The following is a 22226-nucleotide window of genomic DNA, read 5'->3' on the forward strand; positions in this document are numbered from 1 at the left end:
TCTCCCTGAGAGAGAAAGTAATCCTAACACAGAGAGAAATTAACCTCTCTCTCTTGCTTCCCTCCTTTCTCCCCACCAATTCACTGGTGAATCCAGACCCTGTCCCCTGGGATCTCACACCAGAATTAAAAAAAATCAGGTTCTTAAACAAGAAAAGCTTTTAATTAAAAAAAGAAAAAACAGTAAAAATTGTCTTTGTAAATTTAAGATGGAATATGTTACAGGGTCTTTCAGCTATAGACATTGGGAATACCCTCCCAGCCTAAGTATACAAGTATGAAGTAAAATCATTTCAGCCAAATACAAATTTGAACTCCTTCCAGACAAATACACATTTGAACTCCTCCCAGCCAAATACATATTTGCAAATAAAGAAAACAAACATAAGCCTAACTCCCTTATCTACCTAGTACTTACTATTCTGGACATATAAGAGCCTGTATTGGAGAGACTGGAGAGAAACCTGGTTGCATGTCTGGTCCCTCTGAGAATCCAGAGAGAACAACCACCAAAATCTAACAGCACACACAAAAACTTCCCTCCCTCAAGATTTGAAAGTATCCTGTCCCCGGATTGGTCCTCTGGTCAGGTGACAGCCAGGCTCACTGAACTTGTTAACCCTTTACAGGCAAAAGAGATATGAAGTACTTCTGTTCTATTAAACCCTACTATCTGTTTATGACAGTTACACTCTACCCACAGTCCCCTCCTTCAAGGACAGAGTGGCCATTTGGTGTCATGGGAACCTTCCTGGCTTTGTAGGCGCCGGCTGTTGAGTGACAGCGTCTGAGGCAGAGCAGGGAAGAAATGGGAACAGTGCCCAGAGCACTCTCGGGTGTTCCCTGCTGTCCCTCTACACTGCTTTAGTGAACTGGGAGGAGGCAGCCTCTGGATGGGGCCAGTCTCTCCCATTGATGGGACAGTGTAACTCTGCTCTCAGCACATGGCACTAAGCAGCCTGACTGTGTTCTCTCTCCCTTTCATGCTGGTGTCTTCTCATCATGGCACTCCAGGCCATATTTGCCTGTAGGTCCATGAGTTCTGGGCCTGGGGGCAGTGATTTTGGGGAAGACAATCTGAAAGCAAAAGCGAATGGAAGGAAATGTTAGGGGTGTCAGCCCTAGAGCACTAACTGGCTAGGGGTCCAGTGAGCTGAGAACATCTCATGTCTGTATGGCATGTGAGCAATGACCACTCAACCCTAACTATGGGCCATCATTGCTAGCAGCCTAATCTGCCATGTATCTGGGTCCTGTAAGCAATTAGCCACATGGTTAATGGAGTCAAGTATCAGAGGGGTAGCCGTGTTAGTCTGGATCTGTAAAAGCAGCAAAGAATCCTGTCGCACCTTATAGACTAACAGATGTTTTGGAGCATGAGCTTTCGTGGGTGAATGCCTACTTCGTCAGATGCATCATGCTCCAAAACGTCTGTTAGTCTATAAAGTGCCACAGGATTCTTTGCTGCCTTTATGGTTAATGGACTGTCTAAGAGGGTACTCACCGTTGGTAAACTCTCCTTCCTCTTCCCGTCATTCTTCGCCACTGAATATCCCCAGTGCCCTCTCCCACTTGTGGGGCTGACTCCCCTTGGGAACACTTTTCCCCTGCCTGTAAGGGGCTCACTTAGTTCCACACCCCAGACAGGTGCATGTCCCAACAGACTGAATTCCCCTTCTGTGCTCTCAGATCAGGGGAAAAGCTGCTGTGCACCTACCTGGGAAGATGTAGATGTGCTGATACGTCCCTCTCCCTGACCCTGTGGCAGAGCCCGGGGGAAGCCCCAGTCAGACCCCAGCATGTGTTTGGAGCAGCTGGATGCTGCATTAGAAGGGGGTGCTAATGACACTTGCTGGTGAGCTAGGAACCAAGCATCCCTTCAGTGTTTTGGTAGGCAAAGAACCTCTGTGGTTGAACAACCTTTAGTGGGGCACAAGGCGTTGCTCTCCTCCCTTCCCTGAGACACATGGTCATTGGCTTTGTCATTGGTGGGTTATACTCCTGGCATTGCTGACACAAAGGGGGACACACCCACCCCTTTCCTCTCTTCTGTGGGCTGAACAGCCACATGCGAGAGGTGTCTTATGGCAGAGCACCCATCACTAGAGCATCAAAGTGCTTCCTGGCTCAGTTAAATCTGCAAGCTGATGCCCCTGGCAGGCTTTGTGGAGTGCCCTCCTGTTCTCGGGAACCTTAGCACCTGACATTTCTCTGAGTGGAATGGGGCGGGAATGGCATCAGCAGATTAGCTGGAGAGGGAGTCGGATGTGCACAGAGGAGGAAAGTGCCATGTATTGCGCCGTGTACTGCATTGTTTTGCAAAGTAACTCTCCTGTGCACTGGCTCCGCAGTGCATAAAGCCTACAAAAAACATAGGCACAACTGCTTCCCAGAAAACTGGACAACCCTCCCGTTTGGGCCTCAGGGCAACAAACTTGAACCCTGTTAACCCAGCCAGGGAATGAGTGTCAGAGCCCCTGGAGAGTGCACCAGCCTCCTGGCTTAAACTTAGGGACTGTTGTTCAAGACCCTCAACTGCTGTATGGCAGGTGGGGAGGGAGATGTGTCTCGGACAGCCTGAACCCAAACCACCTAGGGCTCTTCAGATGAAGGCCAATCCCTGGCCTGCACCTGGAAGTGGACAGGGAGCCAGTGCGACTCTTGGAGAATTGGGGTCAAGTATTCCCATTGAGTAACAGCACCTCCCAGGTGGACAGCTGCACTCTGCGCCTGCTGTGCTGGCCGCCAAGGGGTTTCCCCCGGTATAGTGCATGACCGTTGGGGAGGAGGGGAGGAAGCTGTTGAAGGAAAGAAATGGCCTGGGCTGAGATGCATTGGTGAAGCTGACTGGGATAGGAGGGGGTGCTACATGTGAGGACTAAGGTGCATGGGCAGATCTTGGTGGGCGAAAGGGGGTAGACTACTGCTTGCCCAATGTCATGGGGTGGCTGGGAGCTGGCCTTTGAAGAGAAGAAGCCCATCTGTAATTTAACTCTCTAGGTGACTGACTGGCAGCTAATTGGCCAATGAGCACCAGGATGAGATAAGACTGCCAGAGATCAGTGAGAGGAGGGAGCTCCCAGGGAACAGAGCAGCTGAACTCTGAGGGAAAGGAAGTTGGAGAGGGACTGCCCCAACAGCTGGCTGCAGGGGCTCTACATGGTCTCCCGTGCACAAGGGGTTAACTTCAGTTCTCCTTCCCCTTCACTTTGCACAGGTGTTGCAGGAATAGGCTGTAAACAGGGCTGCTGCAGAGAGACAAGGTGGGGAATGTCGGGTTGATCTCAGGCTGCAAACCTACTTGTTGCTCTTTTTGCTTCTGCTACCTTTGTTTAGTTCCTATTAGAAAGAGTCCCTCCTCCTGCACAACCCTTACTCCCGGTTGCTTCATTTTGTTTCTGCTCAGCCAGTCATCCCTGTAGTTTACATATTATTGCTGTAGTGGTAGTGCAGTCCTGTGCAGAGGGGACTGGGACTCAGGAGACCTGGGTTCAACTCCTACCTCTGCTACTGACCTGGTTGGTGACCTTGGGCAAGTCACTTCAATTATCTCTGCCTCAGTTTCTGCATCTGTAAAATGGGGGTGATATTCCCTTTGAGATCTACAGAGGGAAAGCAGAGAGAAGCAGTATTTTCACTGTGACTTATAGCACAGCATTCAGCTGTTCTTTGGGCAAATCTACTATGCAACTGAAGCTGTGGAGTGTGATGGGCGTGCAAAACTGCACAAATACCAGCAACCCTGTCCCTGGAGAGCTTCTGCTTTGCTATTTCCAAATATTTAAGGTGACTTGCAAGAGATGCTTATGCAGGGTGCTGTGGTGCATTGAAAGTTGTGTAAAAAATGACACACTGTCCCTTTAAATTTCAGGGAGGTTGCTGCTCCTGCTTGCAGGCTAGGGGGCTCTGTAGAATATGTGCTGCTAGGCCCAGATCCCACTCAGCCAGCCAGCCTAGAGCAAGATGGAGGAGTTGTGCCTCTGTTCTAGGGGGGTAGCCTGCTGTGTGTGTCTGCTTTTGTGTTCTTGTGTGTAATTGTTCTGAACTGTTAGAAACAATTGTGTTGCATTGCAGCCTTCCATTGCGAGTATATTGTTTTAATCTAACTTCCCTTTATGTATGCTGGGAATTTAGCAGTTACAACCCTGTACTGGCAGAGGAGAGGGGGCCCAGCAGGCTCTTTTCAGCTCTGGCCTATTGGTAAATAGCCACCAGAGGGACCAGCAAAAACCAGTCACTGAGTAGAAGTTTGTCTTTAAAGGTCAAACTGAGCAGGAGTGGAAACCGTGAGGGTGCATTTAATGTGGCTGGAGATGGGCTCCTTGTCCAGGTTTTCAGGATATTTGGCCTCAGCTTGGCTTAGGCCCCTGAGAGCTGCTGCATCCACTTGTAAGGCTGCTTAGGGAATGCTCCCGTCCTTCCTCCTCCTGTCTCTGGACAGGTCTATCACTGTATTTTTGGAAACAGGCATCCATGCCTGTCTTGTGAGAGCCCTGGCTTCTCCTATTGGTGGCATAGGCTGCCCTCTAATGCTGGCTTGCAGGCCTGCAGTGGGTCTGAGGCTGCACTGTGGGTTGTTTTTCCAGGCAGAGCCGCAGTCCTCGTCACTGTTAAACCACTTCTAATCCTTGTTATTTTTTTCTAATCCTCCTGCCTTGCTCCCCACTGGCCTGGCTGCAGGGCCTTTGTTCCCACTGAGGAGCTTGAGCTGAGCCCCAGGCATGAGCAGGCCAAGCAGCTGCTGCAGAGAGCCCGCATGAAGGCCAGGACGAGCCCTCTCCGAGCCAGCCACGACATCCTTCCTGCTGTTCCCCAGGCCAAGCGGTGAGTGCAATGCTTCGCATGTCAATCACAGCTCCAGGGAATGCCAGGGGGAGGGGGTGGGAGACCTGCTTCTATTGCCAGTCTCCCTGCAGTGTTCTTCTGCTTTCCTGCCTCACTCAAGCATGTATGGAAATAGAACCAGACTGTGATCCTCGCTCTCACGCATAGGGACTGGAACTAGGAGAGCTGCCTTACCCCTGGCTTGAAGTGGTTTCCATCACATACCGGGTTTACAGTTTGGTTCAATGGCTCTCAGCACCCCCACTATCCAAATTGTTCCAGTACCCCTGCTTTCATGTAGATGCAGACACACTAGGCATTCTGTAGCCCAGTATTTCTCAACTACTGGTCCGTGGACTGGCCCCAGTCCATGAGATCTTCCTGACACAGTTTAGGAAGGCAGCAAGCCGGTTCCTGGTATCAAAAGGGTTCAGAGACACTGCTGCAGCCTACTGCACCACGTAAACAAATGTCACATGCACAGGAGAAGCCTGTTACACCTTCACTGTACAGATGCTCATGCGTACCAGATAGAGACATACAATGGATCACACACTAGAGGATTTGAATGGGGTGTCATTGTTTCATTTTATGATGACAGAGGCACCGACTGCAAGTTCTTGGCTCCCAGAGATGAGTTTATTTTGCTACTGATATAGAAAGGTCTCCCAGACTAAAATATGCTCAAGTGCTCCAGAGGATGACAGTTTTGGCTTGTGAGGTTTTAAAATTTGTTTGGTTTTGTTCCACATTAGAACAAGGCCTGTTGTCCCAGTCACCTCTGAGGGAGCCTGGCCACACCACTCCCTTATCTGTTGAAGAGGTCAGTGTTGAGCCATGTGTCAGGACTGCCCTTCCCGAGGGGCCCAGTGTGCTCCCCCACACCTCTCTAGGCCAGCAGAGTCTAGATCCAGGCATGAAAACAAACACAGGTCTCCTGCATATTACTGCCTAGCCCGGCCCCTATGGCACCTACATCTATCCTATCCGCTCATATTTTGCTGGTGCGCCTGGTCTCCTCTGTACTTACCACAGATTGATTTACTGATTTGAACAGCAGCTGGACTGAGTTTGCACCCTGTTGACCTTTAGCCCTTAATCCACTGGTCCCTTAAGATTTTCTGTTATAGTTTCAGTGGGATTTTCACCATGGGCACTGGACGTATCCCCCTCATTCTTGGTAGCAAAGGAGGGAAACTTGTTCCAAAAGGGGGTGATTTAAGGTGGGTGTACTTGCCTCCTAGGGAAAGGGAGGTGGGCTGGGTGAGGCATGAGTCCTGACCCTGGGTCCCTGGAATCGCTCAGATGGACAAGAGTCCATTCCGCAGGGTGGAACCATTTGCCCACACTATGCTAGAGTGGCAGGACTCCCTTGAAGGGAATAAAAGGGGAGGGGTGACTGGCTGGCAACTCCATAACCATCCTCTCTGTCCCTATGTTGCTGCATTAGGGATGCGGGTGGGAGCACCGCTCCAGATCTGAAGAAGAGCTATGCTATGAGGGATGGGGAGGCCCACATCAGTGGGAACCTGAGTGACTCCTCCAGTGGGGAATCCAGCTGCGGGCAGGCCAGGAAGCGAGGGCTGTCCCCATCCCGTGTGCGCTTTGAGGACGAGTCTCTCCGGGATGCCGAAGTTCGCTATTTGGAGAGGTTGCAACTGCGCCAAAAGCGGGTCTTGGACTCAGTCCTCTTGACTTTGGGACAGAGCCCACTGGTCTCCAAGCCAGACCTTTCAGATTACATCAGTGGGGACTTCCACCGCAAGGAGAATGGGGTCAGTAAAGCCTGCAAGGAGCAGCAGAACCGTGGGCAGGCTGCAGGGACATCTGTGCCCCTGGCCAGCGGGGGGCGCTCTGAGAAGGCTGGGCCCACTGCGCTGAGTGCAGAGGGGAAGTGCAGAGCCTGTGGCTCCTATCTCAGGGGCTCAGCAGCTAATCAGAACATGGACCTCAGGGCTGATCAGACCGTTAAGCCCCTATTGGAGGGCCACAGCGTAACTCAGGAAAACAAAACAATCATCACCGGGGCTGAAAGTGGGGAGCCAAGTGCTTCCCAGCAGGAGGCGAGAGGAAGGACTTTGGGCCCAAGGGGGTCTCCCCTCTGGATTCTTCCCTCCTGGCAGCGCGTTCATACGGAGCGGATCAGGGAGACATATATCGGGGATGTCACGTACATAGACGACGTGGACTCAGCTCTAGACAGCACCGATACATCTGACAGCTGCAGAACTGACAGCGAAGAGGCTGGGCCAGGGAGCTGCCACCCCCAGGGTTACCAGGATGCCAGAGGCTGCTGGCCTGGTGGGCATCAAGCTCCTAGGGGAACTTGTGTTCCGGAGAAGGACGCGAGGGGCAGGAAGGCGGGGCAGGAGGAGTGCAGGGTGAATGATGGCAGTGGAGGGACCAGGGTCTCTGACAACGTTCTTTGTACTGGCAGGGCTGCCATTGGTGAGAACGTCAGTGAGGAAAGAAACTCCAGCTTGAAGGACACCCTCGTGCTAAAAGAGGGTCAGGTGACCAAGCCAACAGGCAATGAGGTAGAAGCACTTTCCAAAGGTGACCAACTCCCAGCTGCACCTCGGCTGGCTGGGAAGAACAGTGGTGATGGAGTGCTCGGCCCTGTTCAGCGGGGACATGTTCACCCTCCGCCCTCTGCCCAGGGTCAGCCGTCAGCACCATCAATCCCAGGCAACCGAGGCACACTGGAAAACTCTGCTCCCGCCCCTCAGCCAGCCAACAACGTCAGCCAACCCAGACCAGCAACAGGCATCTCCCAACAACAAGCAAAGCAGGGGGCACCATGCTACAACTTGCTGGCTCGGGTCCCTGCCCCGCCGCCGACTCGGAAAGCTTCCTCCCCTGTGCCTTACAGGAAGGCCATCCTGACGGGTAGCTACAAGCTGACAGGCCACAAAACTGGGTGCCTGGACCAGACCAGTGACCTGGTGACTCGTCCCACTTCTCCTCCCAGCAAGTGTGGGTCGGTGCCGGAGGAGCAGAAAAGCCAGCACAGCCCAAAAGTGCTTTCCAAGAGCCGACTCCTGGCCTTGTCCACTAATAACTGCAACAACACATGGGCTCAGCGTCAGCATGATGGCCAGGCTGCCAGTGTGGCTCTGAGCCACAGAGAGCAGGCTGTGAGTGTCCAGAAACTGCCTGCTTCCTTGGGAGACAGTAAAGGTAAGATGGGCTTATTTCTGCTGGCCCCCTTAGTGACATGGCTGTGTTATGCCTGTCCTCTGTGCTCTGAGCTGGCTTCCCATTGGGCTCTTATAAACATTGTCTGATTGGAGACCTGGCCACTTTCCTGCCTGCTCTCAGGAAAGGTGAGCGAGCTCTGGTGCTCCTGCGGACAGTTTCGAGATTTGAACTCCGCAGCAAGGGAAGTAGTGGGCTCTCGGAGCAGATATTCTTCACTGGTAAAACCTGCCCTCCTTCTGGCAGCTCACCAATGCCTGAACATGCTGGTCATCAGGCTGTGGTGCCAGGGTCACATGTTTGCTGTGCTTGGGGATAAGACTCGGGGGTGGGGGGGTGTCTGCCAGCTGGGTGAGGCTGGCTAATATGGGAATGGTGCTGGTTGCTACCCAATCAAGGATACTTGTTAAAGAACTGGAGGGGGCAGAGAGGGGTTACTGTCATCCATGGGTGAAGGGAGAGTCCCAGGTGCATGGCACGAGTCCACTGAGATGGGAGCCACCCACTGCAGCACAGGAGAGGCTTCAGGGATGGCTATTTGGGGAGAGACTAGACCCTCTAAATGAAAAGGGGTCACTTGAGGTACTGGCAGCTCCATTTCAATGAGGATCTAGGAAGAGTAATGAAAACTATCCCTACTCCTGCAGTACAGCGGGCCCGGCTGAGTGAGGTCAGCGTCCCTGCTGATTCTAATAGCTGGGTCAGACCCACCTTCCTGTCCAAGCCTGTTTTCTGAACCAGCCAATAGGTGCTTGTCTGACTGTGTTGCTGTCATGATAGGTCCATCCTCAGCAGCAGCTCCCTCTGCTGCTCCCAGCGCCATCAGCTCAGTGGGCATCACCCTCTCCCAGGCAGCTGAGGATACCGAGCCCACCCAGTCAGGTCGATTATCCAGAGGGGAAGCGCCAGTGTCTGGGTCACAGCAAGCAAAGCCGTTTGCAGAAGGGAGGTGAGTAAATATACAGCAAGCTCCCCACTCTGTAACAACATCAGTGGAAGGGGTCTGAGCTGTGGAGGGGAGCAGCTGGGCGTTGGACTGACTCTTGCTTCTGTAAACTGCACAGCTACTTCTGTGGCTGCAAAAGTTAGCAAGTAACAACCCTTGGGGTCTATGGGTGGGCTTATGTTGTGCCTGGTATATAGAGTGATGCTTGTGATCATGGAGGTGGCAGATAGGAGAGAGACTGGCAACCCATGCACTGGCAGCTCCGCCTGGCGGTGGGGTCGTCAAGGCAGGCAGGGGTGTGGCAGTTAGATCCTAGGCCTAAGACACACCCATCTGCTGGTAATGAGGCGGCGCTATGCATATGTAAATACCTGTCATCCTTTGGTACCCCTTCAGAGGGAGTTGGGAGCAGCTGTTTGACCAGAGGGGGTCAGCAACCTTTCCATTCTCTGGATCTGCAGCCCCTTTCTGGTTCGCTGGCTCTTTGTTCCCCCAGCTGCTGCTAGTACTGCTTGCTGGCTGGCTGGCACAGCTGTAGCTACTAATTGGTGGGGAGCCAGCCTTACAGCATTAAACCTTCCCCTGCTGATTCTGCTCTCCCATCCATGTACCTGCCCATCTGTCATAAACAGATAGCTAAGGGTTAATGTTCTATTACCTGTAAAGGGTTAACACAGGGAACCAAACACCTGACCAGAGGACCAATCAGGAAACAAGACTTTTTCAAATCTGGGTGGAGGAAAGTTTTGGGTGTGAGTTTCTTTGTTCTTTGTCTTGGGTCTGACTCTCTTGGCTTTGAGAGTGATTTTTCTATCTCCTGGCTTTCTAATCTTCTGTTTCCAAGTTGTAAGTACAAGGATAGTAAGACAATAGGTTTATATTGTTTTTTTGCATTTACATGTGTGTAGTTGCTGGAATGTGTTAAATTGTATTCTTTTTGGATAAGGCTGTTTGTTCATTTTTTTTTCCTTTAAGCAATTGACCCTGTATATTGTCACCTTAATACAGAGACTATATTTTATGTCCTTTTTCATTCTTTTTATATAAAGCTTTCTTTTTAAGACCTGTTGGAGTTTTTCTTTAGTGGGGACTCCAGGGAATTGAGTCTGCAGCTCACCAGGGAATTGGTGGGAGGAAGAAGTCAGGGGGAAAATCTCTTTGTGTTAGGTTTACTAAGCCTGACTTTGCATACCCTCTGGGTGAGAGGGAAGAGAGATTAGCTCTCTCGGTACTTGTGTTTCCAGGACTTGAAACAGGGAGGGTAGAATTCCTTTGTTTAGATTCACGGAGCTTGCTTCTGTATATCTCTCCAGGAACCCAGGGAGGGAACATCTGGAGGGGAGGAGGGGGAAGGGAAATGGTTTATTCCCCTTGGTTGTGAGACTCAAGGAATCTGAGTCTTGGAGTCCCCTGGGAAGGTTTTGGGGGACCACAGTGAGCTAGGCACTGTATAATTCCTGGCTGGTGGCAGCAATTACCAGGTCCAAGCTGGTAACTAAGCTTGGAGGTTTTCATGCTAACACCCATATTTTGGACGCTAAGGTCCAGATCTGGGAAGAAATGTTATGACACCATCTCTCCTCCTCTATCAGCCTCTCCTTGGTGTCCCTGCTCTCCCTAGAGCTGGCCAGGAACTTCCTCTTCCCCACTGTGCCTTCCCCCAAAAGCTGCTGCTGCCATTACCGAGGATACCCCTCAGCCAGCATGCATTTCCCCCTTTCCCGTCCACATCCCAGAATACTAGAAATAAATACTTCAGTGAAGACATGAAGGGGTTAATTATACCTGATTGCGCGTCATGGTGTTCATTGTAGACCCAAATGGATCTCTGATCAGCATCGAGAGGTTTTCTATGCCGCTGCTGGTACTGTGGTGTCTTTGCCCTTTTCTTTGTGCCATTTAAAGAAAGGATCTTCCCAGCTTCTTCCATCCCTAATGTTTTTCTTTGTTCTCCACCACTCCTCCCCAAATGGTAGTTTCTGCCACTTAGTTTAAAGGCCAGTGTTGCTCCTTCAGGCCTGGGAGAGTTTGAAGTTTACCTGGGAGTCTTTCCACTGTTTGAACAGCCCACCCTGATGTGGTGTAGGAAAGTGGAGCCAAACTATGGTGGTCTCTTTGTAGCAAAGGCAATTTAAAGTAATTTAAAGCACACACCTGCCTGCCCACAGGAGAGGCCACCTTTCCTGCATATACCCATACTGCTTATGTTCATTGTTGTCTGTCAACAGGGCCTGTCACGGCCCCGGAATCCCACCCAGATGTTGGGTTCCTTGCAGGTTAATCCAGGTGCCATCAGGCATGCATGCTGGGTGTTGTCTGTGCAGGGAGGTGTAATCTGAGCAGTTCCCACTGAAATGTTGCCATCACCTAATCTAATCTACTACAGCAGCATCACAGTCATCACTAAGGGGCTTGTATCTTAGCTTTGATGACAGGGTGTCAGGAGATATGAGTTGTATTCCCATCGGCCACTGACTCAGTGACCTTGGTCTGTGGTGATGGGGGCTGATTTTGAGCAGCCACAAGTCCAGGGGAAGTCACTGTGTGAGGCACGTGTTCAGCACCTCTGAAAACCTGGCTTTTCTCTCCAGTAGCATGGGGATCATTCTGATCTACCTGTGGCTGGGCAAAGAGCCAGAGAGGGGAAACACTGGGACAAGGAGCTGGGGAGGGGTTGGGGAGACTGAGTTTGGATGAGGAGCCTGGGAGAAAGAGACTGGGACCCAGTGTAAGGGGCAGTCGGGGTCGGGGATGACTGGAGGCCAAATGGGTTGGGGAGAAATAGATAAGATGAGGATCTGGGAGTGGGAAACTGAGACAGGCTGTGCAAGGAGACTGGGACGGGGATGAGAAGCCTGAGGAATGGAGATTGGAACTGACTATGTGAGGAGAATGGGACTGGGACAAGGAGCTGGGGTGGGGAACAGAACACAGACAGGCTGGAAGGGATGGAGCAGAAGGGGTTAAGTGTGGGGGGTCAAACAGTAGACCTGACCAGTAGAGTACCCTCCCATCCACAGCCCGGACTGGAATTTGCTCTGATGTCCACAAATATCTGTGAAACCCACTGGCAAAGTGGGTGTCCTCCGCCTCTAGTTCGCAGAGAGGATGACAACCTGCTACTGCTATCAGTTACTCGGTTAGTTTAAATAGCAGAGATCTGTGATGTGAATCTAAAGGTTCCAACCCTGCTGATGAACTGTGCGGGTTTCTGTGTGACTCTACGTGATAGAATTTGGGTTTTTTTGGTTTGTTTTCTAGTAACCTAGGAAATTACACACACAAACGATGTTAAAAGAACATTATTCAAGTTGTAAAGTCAAGGACTCAAAAGTTAAAAATTCCAGAATTAAGGCAACCTTAATGTGGCCCCTTCTGCACATGCATTATGTTAGTCTTTAATTACATGATTACATGCTACTGTTTCCACAGGACCTTTAACTCGTTTATTGCACAGGATCAACCTGCTTCTGGGGGAGAATCCGAACTGTGTAGTGAAGTTGGAAGGTGCATAGTGAATGAGGAAGAGAGAGGATGGTCTCATGGTTAAAACAGTTGAATAATGTCCTGGGGAATTGGGTTCTAGCCCTGCCTCTGCCAAAGAGTTCCTATGTGATGCTGGGCAAGTCAATTTAGTGTTTCTCAACCGATGGGTCTAAGTTCCCTCTAAGCTGCGCCGCCACACAGCTGCCTATTAAGCGCCATGCAGGGACTCAAGGCTGAAATGGGGAGAGGCGCCCCTCCCCACCTGCCCTAGCATGGACCTGCCTCCACAGGGGAAGAGGAGTGCCTCTCTCGGCCCGGCCCAGCCCAACCCCACCAGCGCGGCTGGGAGAGGTGCCTCTTCTTGCCGGCCCCAGCGCAGACCTACTTCGACCAGGGGAGAGGAGCCCCTCCCTCGGTCCAGCCCCAGTGCGGACTTGCCTCGGCCAAGGGAAAGGAGCCCCTCCCTCAGTCCAGCCCCAGTGTGGACCTGCCTCAGCCAGGGGAGGAGCCCTTCCCTCAGCCTGACCCAGGCCCGCTGGAGCTGCTGTGGTCGGGGAGAGGTGCCTCTTCCCCAGCCCCGAGCTGCTGTGGCAAGAGAAGGCGGGGGGGGGAGTCATCTCTTCCCACCGCAGCCCTGGGACAGCCTGCACCCCAAACTCCTCATCTGTGCCCCCCAACCCCAATCCTCTGGTGCAGCCCTGAGCCCTCTCCTGCACCCCAAACCCCTCATCCTCAGCCCCATCCCAGAGCCTGCACCCCCAGCCTCTGAACTCATTGGCTCCACCCCCACCGCATGAATTTTGTTATATGCACCAATATGGAGGTGATGTGTCGATATGTGACACATCACCTCCATATTGGTGCACATAGCAAAATGTATTCTGCACATAGATGTAAAAAATTAGAGGGAACACTGGCCACAGCCCTCAGGAGAGTGGGAAGGATCCCAAAAGGCAATCAGGGGTAGGGGTGGGGAGGTGTGGCATTGACTATTTTATTACAGTCTAAAGCAAAGACAATCTCGCTCCCCACACACTCTTACCCTTCAAGGTCAAGATCTCTCTACCTCTCAAAACTCAGAGTTAAATTATATAGGCTGATCCTTGCTGTCACTGCTACATTTTTACTCTGATAAAAGGAGGGGGATTGTGAAAATATCTGACTTTGAACAAGGGGTTGCCAACTTGAAAAGGTGGAGGAGAAACACTGACTTAAACTGAGCTTTTCACAGGTGGTCACTAATTGTGTGCTTCTCGTTTTCTGGGTGCCCGATGTGAGACCCTGGGGGCTGATTTGCAGAAGGGCTGAGCACTCACAGCTGCAGCTGGAGTCAACAGGAGCTGTGTTTTGAGCATACAAAGTGCCATATAACATCAAGTCCTCTGAAAAATCAGGTCGTAGGGGTCTCATATTTGGCACCCGAAATTAGTGGACACTTTTGACCTTAATCTCTCTGCATCATTTCCCTCTCCGTGTCTGTCCTCTATCTGTAAAATGGGAATAATACCACCTCATCTCACAGAGGTGTCGTGAAAAAAAATCAGTTGATGTCTGTAAAGCACTCAGATACTGTAGTGATGAGCGCCATAGAGACAGACCATGAGGAACTTTCTAATTCTGTCTTCAGAGCAGGGTTTGAATAGTGTGGAGTAAATAAGACCTGGGGACACTCCCTGAACAGTGAGGCTAAAACAAAATATTGAATAGATGCTAGTTAAGTGCACACCACCCATCCTGTGTGCTGAATGAGACAAGGGCCCCATGAAAAAATAGTACGTGACCAACTAATTAAGTATGCACAAGGGAGCCAAATCGAGGTTGCCCAGGCAACATTCATTCTGGCATTTCCTAATTTTTGAGTGACTTACTTCAATCTTAATATAATGTTATTTTCATGCAGATTATTTGTATGTAATGTATTCTTACATTGTACAATATTCTCCATTATTCCTTGTGATCTTTCTTACGAGGGGAGTCTGGATGTTTTACTCATGGCAGGTTAACAGTCTAGTTTGTAACGTTTACGTTGAAATACATTTGCGTTTTAAAAAAACCTGTGTTTTTCCTCTGGGTTTCCCAGAGCTGATTCTCATGTAAGCTAACCTCCCCACAACCTCCGGCCCCTGCCGGCTTTTAGGAACAGAATACTTTACAGGGCTTAAAAGCCAGAGAAAGAATTGACACAAACCTCAAGGATATCTTTTCACTAGCAATTTTGTGTGTGTGCTCCGTTTCTGTTCCCCAAGCTGCAGGTTTGAGGCTGAAGAATCTGGTGGTTTATGGTTTCTGCCCAGTCGCATCTGTTTTCAATTTTGATCATGCATAATTCTCAGCCCTGTGTAGACCCTTTCATAGCTAGAGTCTGTGCACCAAAGCCATGCAAAGGGATTTTTCCATTTGCTGTCACTCAGGGGAGCCACTTTATTTCCTTTTTACTCTGTATTTTTTACATTGCAACACTGGCAACATCTATGGCTGCTCTTCTTGGGTTTTAGCAAATGTAGTGCTGGTGAAAGTCCTTCTCTGTCAGGACACATGGACAGTGGCTGTGTAGGCTTTCTCTGTGCTGCTGTGCCCTGCTGGCACTGCCACGTAAGACAGGAGTGCTGCCTCTCTCCTGAGATGGCCAGGAAGGTGGCTTTGGGGATATGGACACCAGCTTATTAAGAGCTAGACCCATCAAGTCATTTCACACAAGCCACCAAATACATCCACTGGGCCCTGTGTTCGTGTGTCTTTGCTGCAGGATTCTGCCGTGCCACTTGAAACTGTTCATGTGTTAAGTATCAGAGGGGTAGCCGTGTTAGTCTGGATCTGTAAAAGCAGCAAAGAATCCTGTGGCACCTTATAGACTAACAGACGTTTTGGAGCATGAGCTTTCGTGGGTGAATACCCACTTCGTCAGATGCGTGGGAAGTGGGTATTCACCCACGAAAGCTCATGCTCCAAAACGTCTGTTAGTCTATAAGGTGCCACAGGATTCTTTGCTGCTTTTCATGTGTTGATGCTCTTAGTAAAACAAACCCCTCATCTGCTGTTCTCTCTTAGTGGAATCTAATCTTGGCTGCAAACTCTGACATCCCTATTGAAATGGAAACCACTTGTCTTTTAGCAAACTGCTGGATGCCCACCCAGAGCCAAAGAAGCCGTCAGCCTCTGCAGCAAGCAGGAAAGGAGGGGGCTCTTCCACATCGGGGCTGAAAAAGTTCTTCTGCACCCTCAGCCAGAGCACCAAGCAGAAACTGGGCAGGTTCCGGTGCTACAGCATGGATCAGATTCCCACCGAGGCGCCAAGCCTGGCTCCACCCCCAGAAGCCAAGGCAGATGCCGCTGATTGCTCTGATTTGAAGAAAGCACCTTCCCTGCAGTCACTGCGCCTGGTGAGTCCCAAGCGTGACTCTGTACATGCTGCAGGTCTGGCAGTTGTGAGATCCTTTACAATGGAGGCAGAACACAGGGTCTGTGTGTGGCTTAGATTGGACAGAGCACTGGGGAATATAGCGTAGTAGGGAACAATTCTGTGCTGGGTGTGATTCCCAGCTCTGTGACCAGGGGCATGTCACTTTACCTCTCTGTGCCTCAGTATTCCCTTATGTAAAATGGGAGTTAGGATGCTTACCCTCCTTCCTAGAGGAAGTGCATTGAGATCTGCAGAAGAATAACGCTAAATCATCATAATCTCTAGGTTTTACAGCAGTATTCACCACTGGATCCCAAAGCATTTTACAAAGAAGTACAGTATCATTATCCTCATTTTAAAGATGGGGAGACTGAGGCACAGAGGGGGAAGGGACTTAACCAAGATCACCCAGCAGCAGAGCCAGGATTAGAATCCAGGTCTCTTGAGTCCTAGTCTGGTGTTCTACCCACTAGACCACACTGCAGAGATGCACCATTTACGTCTGACCTACTCTGTTTTCCTTTGAGGAGTATGCAGGCTGCTGCAGCTTGAACTGACTTTGAGAGAGCTTTGCTCTACCAGCCTTAAAAGCACCGCTGTCCGTTCACATCCTGCCAGTCTGCCCCACTGTGTTGTGCGCACAGACTGCGGAGTGAAGCTTACAAGAAAATTGGTCAGCACAGCTGAACCTGTGCCACAGGCATAGCAGAGGGGAAGAGAAGAGCTGGGGAAATGTAACAGAATAAGGTAGAAAGAAGAAGATGGAAGAGTGTAGTGGGGGTGGGGAACAGACAACTGAGTGTGCGTGTGTGTGTGTGCGCGCACGCGCACATGGATCACTCAGGCTGGGTTCAGTCACACTTTCTGCATAGTCCTGGCTGATTGGGCCTTTTCAGGGTCAGACATACCCAACCCCAGCAGGGCACTGGAGCTGGGAGGGTGGTCTATAGCCTAATCTGTTTGCAGCCTTTAATTATTTGGAGTTGAGATACTGATCCCAAAATGATGTCCCTTTGCTAATGTAATTGGCCCAAAGCCCCTCTGGTCCCACTGAGGCCCTGTGTAACATTGCTCCCAACAAGTGCTAAGCAGTCCAGGGTGGCTGAGGGAATTTTATGAAAGCAAGCCTCATCAGACTCCTTCAGGGGTGCACAGTTTCTGAGCCAACCTGGAAGGGTGTGAGCTGTCTTCAAACACCATTAAATCTTGCTTGCTTGTGATTATAAAAGCAAGACAGCCCAGTGCTTCTTTGGAAGGCATTAATCATAGTCATAGAAATGTAGGGTGGGAAGGGACCTTGGGAGTTCCTCTAGTCCAGCCCCCTCCATTGAGGCAGGGCCAAATAAACCTGGACCATCCCTGACAGGTGTTTGTCCAGCCTGTTCTTATAAACCTCCAATGATGGGGATTCCACGGTCTCCCTTGGAAGCCTTCCAGAGCTTCACTGTCCTTACAGTTAGAAAGTTTTTGTAATATCTAACCTAAATCTCCCTTGCTGCAGATTAAGCCCATTACTTCTTATCTCTTCTTCAGTGGACATGGAGAACAATTGATAAGTCCTCTGTACAACAGACCATAATATATATATGAAGACTGTTATCTGGTCGGCCCCCCCTCCCCTGTCGTCTTTTCTCAGGACTAAACATGTCCAGTTTTTCAACCTTTCCCCACAGGTCAGGTTTTCTAAACCTTTTATCATTTTTGTTGCTCTCCTCTGGACTCTCTCCAGTTTATCCCCATCTTTCCTGAAGTGTGGTGCCTAGAATTGGACACACTACTCCAGCTGAGTAGAGCAGGACAAGTACATCCCAGGTCTTATATCTGACACTCCTGTTAGTACATTTGTTAATACAGCAATGCTGGAGAAATGGAAGAAACTGGGATTGTTTTTCTTCCTCTGTTGATTTTTATGGCCTTCAGAGGGCCTCAAGAGGGATCAAGAGGATTTGGGGTTTCAAATGCTGGTCACTTGGGAGCTCCCTGAGCATCCCCTTCTGGCAAAAGACACTTTTGCTTGGATTTTCTTCCAGTACTTCTGGTTTACAGTACTCTCATTCTCCCACTAGGTGTCACCCTTCTGCCAACTGAGGAAAGCTTCTTCGGTACAGAACCTGAATTCTCTCCTGGGCAAGACTGACCGTTCCAGCTTTTATCTGGAGGGCAAGCCAGGGGAAAGCAAAGCAGCTGACAGGTAGGAATGTGGGAGGGCCAAGGGCGATCCCAATTCACCCCACTCCAGATCTCTGATGATGTTTAATTGTTCTGAGAACACTGATTCTACCAATCTGCAACGGAGATTGCAGCTGGTGCTGGGTGATAGTGTCCTACGTTAGTGGAATAAACTTGTATTACAGACTAGTGGTGATGCCAGTGCAGTAGTAAATAATTGATTATTTAGCTCTGTCTGTGTGCTTGGTGCTGCACAAAGCCTGGCGTGAGATATGGTCCTTGCACACTGAGTAGTTCTATTACAAACCGGTGTGGACATCACTTTATTTCAGGTACGCTGGGTTGTGTGCGGCCCTTCTTGGGGAGGTTCTGGTAAGGAGCCATGCTTGAGCCTGTCTGTAGGGGGTCCGAATGTGTTGAGGGAGCAGTTCCTGGTGCATAGGGCAGCTTGGAAGAAGGTGCCAGTGTAATAAGTGATACACAGGAGTGCTGGGAGGAGTCTCTATTGGCTGGCCTATGCCACATGACCTGGGTCAAGGTTCCAAAGAAATGCCCCAGTCACATGCCAGGTCTCCACTGATTACTGTTATACCCAGGGAAAGAGCAGGAGGGGCCAAGAAGCCCTTTAGGAGATTGACTGGGGGTGAAGGGGACAAACAGGGAGCAATAAGAGCAGAAATGCAAGGCATCAGAGGGGAGACCAGGAAGACACTGTTACTGTGATGCCAAAGGGCTGGTAGGGGAAGCCAGCAAAGGGAGCTGAAGAGGGATATGATACTCTGAGTGGGAGAGGAAGATGTAGCGCTTGCTCCCCAAGGCACATTACATGCCATAGAAGTTACTTCACTGCTGTGGTGTAGTCACCTCCAGGTGGGATGCTGGCAGACAGCACAGTACTGAGGGCCTGGGGGATGGTTGAGTGAGGGAGACCTTTATGCTTGCAAAACGTGCTGCTGGATTTTTAACGTTCAGGCAGAACAGACAGGAACCTAGTTCCAGGCCGTCTGAAAGACCTTGCACCTGCTTGGAATTCTGCCTAGCTTCCTCCAAAGGGCAAGTTACTCTGGGGGAACTGGCTCCAGGAAGGCCTTGCAAACTTCATGCCTAGACTGCAAAAACTTCCATTCTGAGTGCAGTGGAGAGCAGCAGACACAGAACTTGGATTCGGAAGCAGCTACTTGTTAGCGTGAGCGCTGATTGGATTGGTCTGCTGTGGGTAGGAGGGTCTAATGAAGAGAGATGGGATGAAATGAAGGAAAGGAAAATCCAGGTGAATATCAGGGAAAACTTTGTAAGTGCGTGACCCGCTATCCTATGGGGAAGTGAAGGAAGCACCATTTGCTGGAGCCAATTGAAACAGGGATGAACAAAGGCCTGGAGACAGTGGGCGGAGAGTGAGGCAACCTCGCCTGGGCTCCTGAGGGATGGCCTTAGAGGGTCTAATGCTGCAGGTCTCTTCCATTTCTAATTTCCAGGAGTCTCCCCTTAGTAAGATCAGGGTCTCCTCTGCCTTGAAATGGGAGAACGAAGGGGACGTCCTTATTAGGCAGTAACAATTCAAGCACTTGCCTCAGGCTCCTCAGAGTGCAAGTTGGACTTGCCCTGTGACCCTGAGATGAAGGATCTGTTGGAAGCTCTAGGCCTCAGCCCTTTACTCCCAGTAGCTGAGATATTACACCTCCTTGCTCCAAGGTTGGTGGGTTCTTTGCTCCACACAGCAGTAATGTTCCCTCTGGCTCATTCCCTTCTCCCTCCAGGAAAGCAGGTGCCCCGCCCCGGCGTTCCCTCAGCGTGGAGGACATTGGTGCCCCTGACTTGGTGCGAACAGTTGGGCGGGTGGTAGAAGTCTTTCCGGATGGAACCAGTCAGCTGGAGCTGCAGCGCCCCCCACAGGGCACTTTTGGGTTCCGTGTCTCCTCAGGGAATGGTCGACCTGACACAGGTACCTGCAGTGAATGTCGCGTGGGGCTTTATACCTGCACCATCAAGTAGCTTTTATGGTTTGTTTCAGCTTCTTGAGACCTTAAAAATACCCCCCTCTCAGCACCTGCTTAGTGCTATTAGTCCCAGCCTGCCTAGTGTGTGTGCCTGGCTGAAAACCCTGGCTTGTCTCTCCTTTGGGTCTGTGGCACAGCTTTGAGAACGGCATGTGTTACACTACTGCTGGAAGAGGCTGGACTTTTCCTGTGGTGTGTCGTACACACGTGACAATGTTTGGTGCCTGTGTATGTTACCCAGCTTGGACTGGGAGCAACTGACATTCCTGGGGTGGGGAGCATTGACACCATGACCCCTTGCAGCTTTATGGGACAAGAGGTGGAGAGAAGCCAGTCAGTCTGCTCAATGCTCAGGATGGCTGGCCCTGGCTGGGGGAGCCTGGACAAAGACGGCAGTGTGACCTACGGGCAGCCAGTCTCAGGCTTAGGAATGGTTTGGGTGGGAGCAAATTCCACAAGTGGGGCCTCTCTAGCAGTGCCCTACTTCCGGCATCCCATTAGCATCACCCCGGGACATGGCAGCCCAGGGCAGGAGAGGTGGCTGCCTCAGCCTGCTGCAAGGAGTCTTGCACCTTCCTGTAAAGCAGCTGTTGCTGGCCTGTGTAGAACAGTGGGCATGCACTGGATGGTCCCCTGGGCTGACTCAGCCTGGCAGTTCCTGGGCTGTTAGCTTGTCAGCAGAGTAGTAGAGCTCCCTAAACACCCCATCTAGATCTCTCATCTTTTACATCCTCTGCTGGGATGGGGAAAGCGCCTGTGTCTGGGGCCAGCTGTCTCTATAAATCCCCATGGAGCCCTGGAGTGCCACCCTGGAAAGCAGCCCTCAAGCAGTAGTGGACTCTGGAACCTCCACCAGCCTCAGAGTAGCCCTTTGCTATTGGAGTCCCCCCCACAAATCTCTTCTCCATTCCAAGTAGAGAAGAGCCCCCTGAAACGGGTAAGGCTCAGGGCCTGACTGAGCCCAGACATTCCAGGCTTCTTCCCGGCCGGGCTCCTGGCAGTGTTGCAGGACATCTGGCTATTGGCATCAGATAGTTGGCTCCAGGAGGAGGCTGGCATTTGATTTAACCAGACTTGACTTGGATACTATATTCCATTGAAGATGTTTAGTGAATTTATTGCCATGACAGCTCTGCTGCCCCGACTCCTCAGTTTATCCATAGAGCAGGTCCGGCGAGCAGCGCTGCCGGGTGCCTCAAATCCAACCATCCTGGGCTCCGGAAGTAGCTCCTTCTGCACCGCTGCAGTGCTTGGCCTTTCAGCTGAGACTCAGAACAAGGACAGCCATTCAGAGCCCCCTGGGGGAAGAGAAGAAAGGATGGCTAGTAAGCACTTGCATATACCCAATGGCTGAAGAGCTCTTTAAAGATGGCCAGTGAGTCTCAGCCTGTTCCACACCAGGACCCCTCTCCCATTGGGCAGGGTGGTTGTGACACCTCCGGGGGGAGGGACAGCTCAGTGGTTTGAGCATTGGCCTGTTAAACCCAGGGTTGTGAGTTCAATCCTTGAGGGGGCCATTTGGGGAACTGGGGTAAAAATCTGGGGATTGGTCCTGCTTTGAGCAGGGGGTTGAACTAAATGACCTCCTGAGGTCCCTTCCAACCCTAATATTCTGATTCTATGACCATGGTGGAGTTCTCATTACAGACTGGCCCAGGGCTGGGGCTGTGCAGATGTGAGTGCTGTGGGTGAATGCACCACAGCTCTTGGCAGGCACAAGGAGGATGTTTTCATGTTTCTCTTTTCCCATCTGTTGTGCATGTGCTTTGCTGCTTGCTTCCCCCACCGTGTTGCATGTTTGATGTTTGTTTGCACAGGGGAGATGCCCCACCCCCTACGGACAGTAAGGGACTCAGATCAGCACTTGCTGCAGCGTAGCAGCAAGGAATGGCCAACAGGTGGCCTGCAGGCAGGGATGGATGGCCAGTGATGGTCCTGCGGTCTGTGGCCTAAGCCCCTCTCGGCATCCCTGTCCTACCTTAAGAAATGACCATGAGGGTTTGCCTGGTGCTGGTAATGAGCAGTGGAGGTCTGGACCTTTGTTGCTGCTTCCAAATTCAGCTCAAATTACAGAGACAGGGTGATTTGGCGGCCAATGTGCAGTGAGTGGTGGCTGTGGTCCGATCACTAGTAGATGTGTGTGATTTCAGAGATTTCAATGCCCCAGCAGGCACCCTTATTGGCAGTGTTGCTTCACAGATCATCAA

General features: G+C 51.0%; 1 protein-coding gene across 2 annotated transcripts in view; it reads left to right on the plus strand.

The window, feature by feature from the left end:
* Positions 1 to 22226, plus strand: part of KIAA1614 (KIAA1614 ortholog) — a 44131-nt gene that overhangs the window by 15905 nt on the left and 6000 nt on the right. The window contains exons 4-9 of one of the 2 annotated variants that reach the window (XM_030571987.1): positions 4680 to 4823; positions 6274 to 8003; positions 8802 to 8970; positions 15566 to 15833; positions 17920 to 18044; positions 19780 to 19964. In XM_030571987.1, the coding sequence (XP_030427847.1) occupies positions 4680 to 4823; positions 6274 to 8003; positions 8802 to 8970; positions 15566 to 15833; positions 17920 to 18044; positions 19780 to 19964 (2621 nt within the window). The remainder of the gene's footprint in view (positions 1 to 4679; positions 4824 to 6273; positions 8004 to 8801; positions 8971 to 15565; positions 15834 to 17919; positions 18045 to 19779; positions 19965 to 22226) is intronic. The other variant, XM_030571988.1, reaches the window with a different exon arrangement.

Source organism: Gopherus evgoodei, chromosome 8 (assembly GCF_007399415.2).
Source record: "Gopherus evgoodei ecotype Sinaloan lineage chromosome 8, rGopEvg1_v1.p, whole genome shotgun sequence".
NCBI classification, from domain to species: Eukaryota; Metazoa; Chordata; order Testudines; family Testudinidae; genus Gopherus; species Gopherus evgoodei.